Consider the following 5,000-nt stretch of genomic DNA (forward strand, 5'->3'; position numbering starts at 1 on the left):
ACACAGACCTTCCTCTGGATGTCGTCGAAGATCTCTGGCGTGGGGTTCTCTTCCTTCTGCAGCTTCTCCCCCAGCCTGACTACACACGCCTCGTCTACCTGCACCCTGGGGGAGGCCTGGGGGAGGGGGGGGAGAGATGAGGGGAGACTACCACACACACACCACTGTGTGTATGTGTGTGTGACAGTATCTCACCTGTCAGACAGGTAGTATGTGTGTGTGTGTGTGTGTGTGTGTGTGTGTGTGTGGGGGGGGGGGGTGTTGGGGTTTGCGTGATTCAGATGTGTGTACAGTATCTCACCTTGTCAGACAGGTAGTGTGTGTGTGTGTGTGTGTGTGTGTGTGTGTGTGTGTGTGTGTGTGTGTGTGTGTGTGCGCGATTCAGGTGTCTGTGTGTGTCCGGTATCTTACCTTGTCAGACAGGCTCATTAAGTCATTATGTATTCTTGGCATAGCCAACTGGTACACTGTGTATGTTAGGTGTGGGTGTGGGTGTGTGTGTGTGTGTGTGTGTGTGTGTGTGTGTGTGTTTGGTGTAATACAGCGATGAGGGAACGGAAACAGTGAACAGAAAAGCATGTCGCAGAAATGCTTCACGTGTGTCGTATATGCGCATAATGCATATATGGCCTACAGCTAGGGCATTTTTGCTTTCATTTCTTCCTCTCCTATACCAGTCGTCAAGCCTGAGGCACTTACATTTGAAAGTGTTTTTTGTTTATATATATTTATATTAGTTATATAATAATATACCAGTCACAGTGTTTCCCCTAGGTTTGCTGCCTTGGGGGGGTGGCATGGACCGTGGCATGGATCCCCCCCAGGGGGTAAGACCCTGCGACATACCAGCGTCATGTCCAGGGGGTGTACTAACTTGTACATTAAGCCGCCTCACGCTACCATCGGTTCTCAAGGCTACTTATGTGGTCTTGACTACCTGTCCACTTTCTCACCTGGTTCTTGCTCTCTCTCTCTCTGGTGTGCTGACACCATCCTGCTCTCTCTCCTTCTCTCCCTCTCTATCCTCCTCTCTCCCTCTTTCGCTGTCAACCAAAAGGCAAATATAACAACCAGAGTATGTATAATCTAATAAGAGGTATACATTGATCCATATCAATTCATAACATAATTATAATTGAATATTGGATTGCAGTGGGCAATGCAGTCAGATAATGTCATTTTGACATTAGTCTCTCACCTGAAATGCCAATTCCAATGCTTCAATCCACTGTCCATGTACTGTAAATATGCCATTATGGTATTGCCATAAAGCCCAATTCTAGCAGAATAAGAAAGATTGTATGTCTACTTTAAGTAAAATAATAAAGTGCCTCCAGTTAGCTCTTTAGCTGGCAAGTGTGCAGCAGACTAGCTCATCTCATCACATCTGAGCAAGCTAGCTTGCTAGTTCTTTGACACTATTTACACTATGGAACTATAGTCAGACACTTTCTAGTCACAATAATAACGACCAATTTTAAACAACTTTCTCTGTCAGAACACTCAGAAATTATATTTGCTAACGTTTCAACTTGCTTACTTTCCATCTGCAGCCATCCCTCCCTGCAAAAACGCTCTCGCGTCGCGCGCGCACTCGCGCAACATCTTGTATTATTCTCCAACGCTGGCACAGCGGGAAGCGAAGTGTAGAGATAGCTATGCGAGACTACTGGCGTTGTTAGATTGCCAGATTCGGGTTGGGTGCGTTTAAAAAACACAGATATTTTAGCCTGCTTATCAGATGTTTGGTGTGTACGTCCGTAATAATTCCTCTTTCTTGGGGGGGCGGGGGGTTCCGTTGGGGGGGCAATGGTAGGGGAAACACTGAGTCATATTCTGGAATGTGTCTGAATGTTAAAGTTCCATAAATATAAAGCAAAATAAAGTAAAGTAACAGTTTGTAAATAAATAGTAGCATATTTTTCTCCTTACGCACAAAACGTGTACCGAGACCGAACCGAAACCGTGACCCAAAAACCGAGGTTCATACCGAACCGTTGCACCCCTAGTGTACGGTACCCTAGCCTGTCAGTGTGTCAGGGTTCCCACACCTTCTGAAACATCAAATTCAAGCACCTTTCAAGGACTTTCAAAACTCAATTCCCTCAAATTCAAGGACCCAACATGGCATAGTTTGACAGATCTAGATGAGAATTTATATAATAGGAACTATCCGCTCACAGACAACAATTAAAAAGAGAGGCTTGAATGTGTGAACACTAGATGGTCTCTTGCCTTCTCTACCACAGCACAGCAAAACAATAGGCTATATTGTGAAATATGTGTAAAGTTAAGCAATACAGAGAGGAGGAGCTAAGTAAAACATTTTTGAATACATATTCTTTTTAGAGAGAGAGAGAGAGAGAGAGAGAGAGAGAGAGAGAGAGAGAGGGGAATTCAAGCACTTGCAATGACCCATGTCTATTTTCAAAAACGTTTAAGACCTTGATTTCTTTTTTTCAAATTCACAAACTTTCAAGGATTTCAAGGACCTGTGGGAACAGTTTTTTTCTCCTTATGCACAAAACACGTATCGAAACCGTGACCCAAAAACCGAGGTTCATACCAAACCGTTGCACCCTAGTGTGTACGGTATCCTAGCCTGTCAGTGTGTGTGTGTGTGTGTGTGTGTGTGGTCTGGTCTATCTAGAGAAGGGCCAAACAGTTAGCAAAGTATTGCTCAGTATCTGCTGTTATTGGTAACCGCTCAATATGGAGAAGGCGGTGCTTCCTGTACCCTTGAGCTGGATACTGTCTGTTTTACAGTATTGATACTGTATCTGTCAATCCACTGTAATCATCATTTGGTGTGAATAACATCCTGTGTGTGGCAGAACTGGTTGTTGGCTCAGCACTACTGTAACTGACTGTTTCCATAATGTCAAATGCACTGATAGTATTTATGTCCTTTAGATATTGTACATTTATGTGGACGTAAATAAAGCATTTCAAATGTGTGTGTCCTACCCTGTCAGTGTGAGTGTGAGTGTGTGTGTGTGTGTGAGTGTGTGTGTGTGTGTGTGTGTGTGTGTGTGTGTGTGTGTGTGTGTGTGTGTGTGTGAGTGTGTGTGTGTGTGTGTGTGTGTGTGTGTGTGTGAGTGTGAGTGTGAGTGTGAGTGTGAGTGTGAGTGTGTGTGTGTGTGTGTCCTACCCTGTCAGTGTGTGTGTGTGTGTGTGTGTGTGTGTGTGTGTGTGTGAGTGTGTCCCACCTTGTCAGACAGGTACTGTTCGTAGACGCCCAGCGCGGCGGCCTTCAGCAGCCCCTTGGTGTTCCCCCCCGGCCTGCGGCCGTCCTGCTGCCAGGCCTCCATCACCTCCAGCTGCTGCTGGGCCGTCACCCTGTAGCCCTCCACCGTCAGCCAGAAGAACAGCTCCGCCTGGGCGCCCGCCGCCTGCATGTAGTCTGCACAGAGAGAGATGGGGTTCAGGGGTTAGGGCCAATCCCAATTCCCTTTTCTACCCCTATGGCTCGTTTTCGAGTGTCACTCGATTCGAAGGCAAGGCCTTCGAACACGTCACAAGCCCTACCCCTTGAAATCTAAGCCCTATGAATTGGGACAGGCCTTCACGGCGCCTACGTCATCAACAGTGGTTTAGACGCGGTACGGGTGATGCGTTGTGTTGCCGGCAAATTCTCACATCTCGCAATGCCTTCTTCAGCTGTGTTTATTTCTGTTGCGTGTGCTATAAGCATCTATTTTCGTTTGTTATCAACACACTGTAGTGTTTAGACGTTCCTTTTTTAGTCTCTTCCGTCAGCGATGTCTTTTTTGTGGACATCGCAATAATGACAATGAATTTAATGACAATGAATGACTCCAACCAAAACAACCAGTCCATCAGTAGTCATAAAGCGTTGTCCAAAAATCACGTTACCAAGCGCCTTTCTCAGAACAATTTGTCGTCTAGAATCCCAAAATCAATCCATCATAGTGGTGGTCAAAAACGTAGAAAGAGGATCTCTTGGGGACGCGGCCACATTTGCCCGTGAAGGAGAGATGACAAATAAGCGGAAACATTTCTCAGTAGAGTCGAACGGTGATAGATCATCATCCTTTACGCGTATCCTTAACTGTAGTTACATTTCGCGTGTCATATGCCATTAGACATGGAAATATGTCAATGCGCGGCTGTCATGCACAAATCAGCTTGTAACGTTAGACACACAGCACACAGCACATCGGCATGATAACGTTTTGTTGTTGTTGTGCTTGTTATAAAGAAAAGGTCTATAATGCATTGAAATGAATGATACAACCCATTAATAATATTACATAATAACAACTGCTCGGATTAGATTGCGGGTGGAAATAGGTCAAAATGCGTCAGCCGAACGTTTGATAGATAACTTTACATATGTGTACCATCATCCGCTGTCAAACGCCACAGGTAATCATTGATTTATGATTGTACATCTCTGAAATGCTCGACTGTCATGCAGCGTTGCGTTACTGTAACATTAGACACAGCACCGACATAAAAGCGATTTTTGGGTTATGCGTGTTATAAATAAAAGGTCTATAATGCATTGTAATGACATTAAACTAAGACAATAAGATGGTTATCATAATTTTTCAAATCTTTATTAATAAGTAATTACAGAGAATTAAAATGACATTTCCGCATTGAATAGAGCGACATAAGATTTCTGTAGATGATTCGCAATGCATCCTGGTATCAAGGGGTAGCGTACCGTTAGCCCTTCGAAGCTAGTCTGGTCCTGAAATCCCTCGAAACGAAGTAATAGTTAGCCCTCCCCCTTACCCCTAGCCCTCGACGAAATATGAATTGAGACAGCCCTCGCCCTAAACGTGAACGCGCAAATCGAGCCATAGGGGTGAAAACGAAGGGCTAGGGGTGAATTGGGATTGGGCCTTAGTCAGGCCCCATGTAGTCTGCACAGAGAGAGAGATGGGGTTCAGGGGTTAGTCAGGCCCCATGTAGTCTGCACAGAGAGAGAGATGGGGTTCAGGGGTTAGTCAGGCCCCATGTAGTCTGCA

The 5,000-nt window shown here is 45.1% G+C and overlaps 1 protein-coding gene across 1 annotated transcript in view; it reads right to left on the bottom strand.

The window, feature by feature from the left end:
- Positions 1–5,000, bottom strand: part of snx13 (sorting nexin 13) — a gene marked incomplete at its 3' end in the record, with an annotated part of 51,944 nt that overhangs the window by 8,070 nt on the left and 38,874 nt on the right. The window contains exons 13-14 of the mRNA XM_080525632.1: positions 3,210–3,403; positions 9–116 (exon numbers count right to left, since the gene is read on the bottom strand). Coding sequence (XP_080381758.1) covers positions 9–116; positions 3,210–3,403 — 302 coding nt within the window. The remainder of the gene's footprint in view (positions 1–8; positions 117–3,209; positions 3,404–5,000) is intronic.

Source organism: Nansenia antarctica (assembly GCF_963989245.1).
Source record: "Nansenia antarctica genome assembly, chromosome: 3".
In the NCBI taxonomy this organism is placed as follows: Eukaryota; Metazoa; Chordata; class Actinopteri; order Argentiniformes; family Microstomatidae; genus Nansenia; species Nansenia antarctica.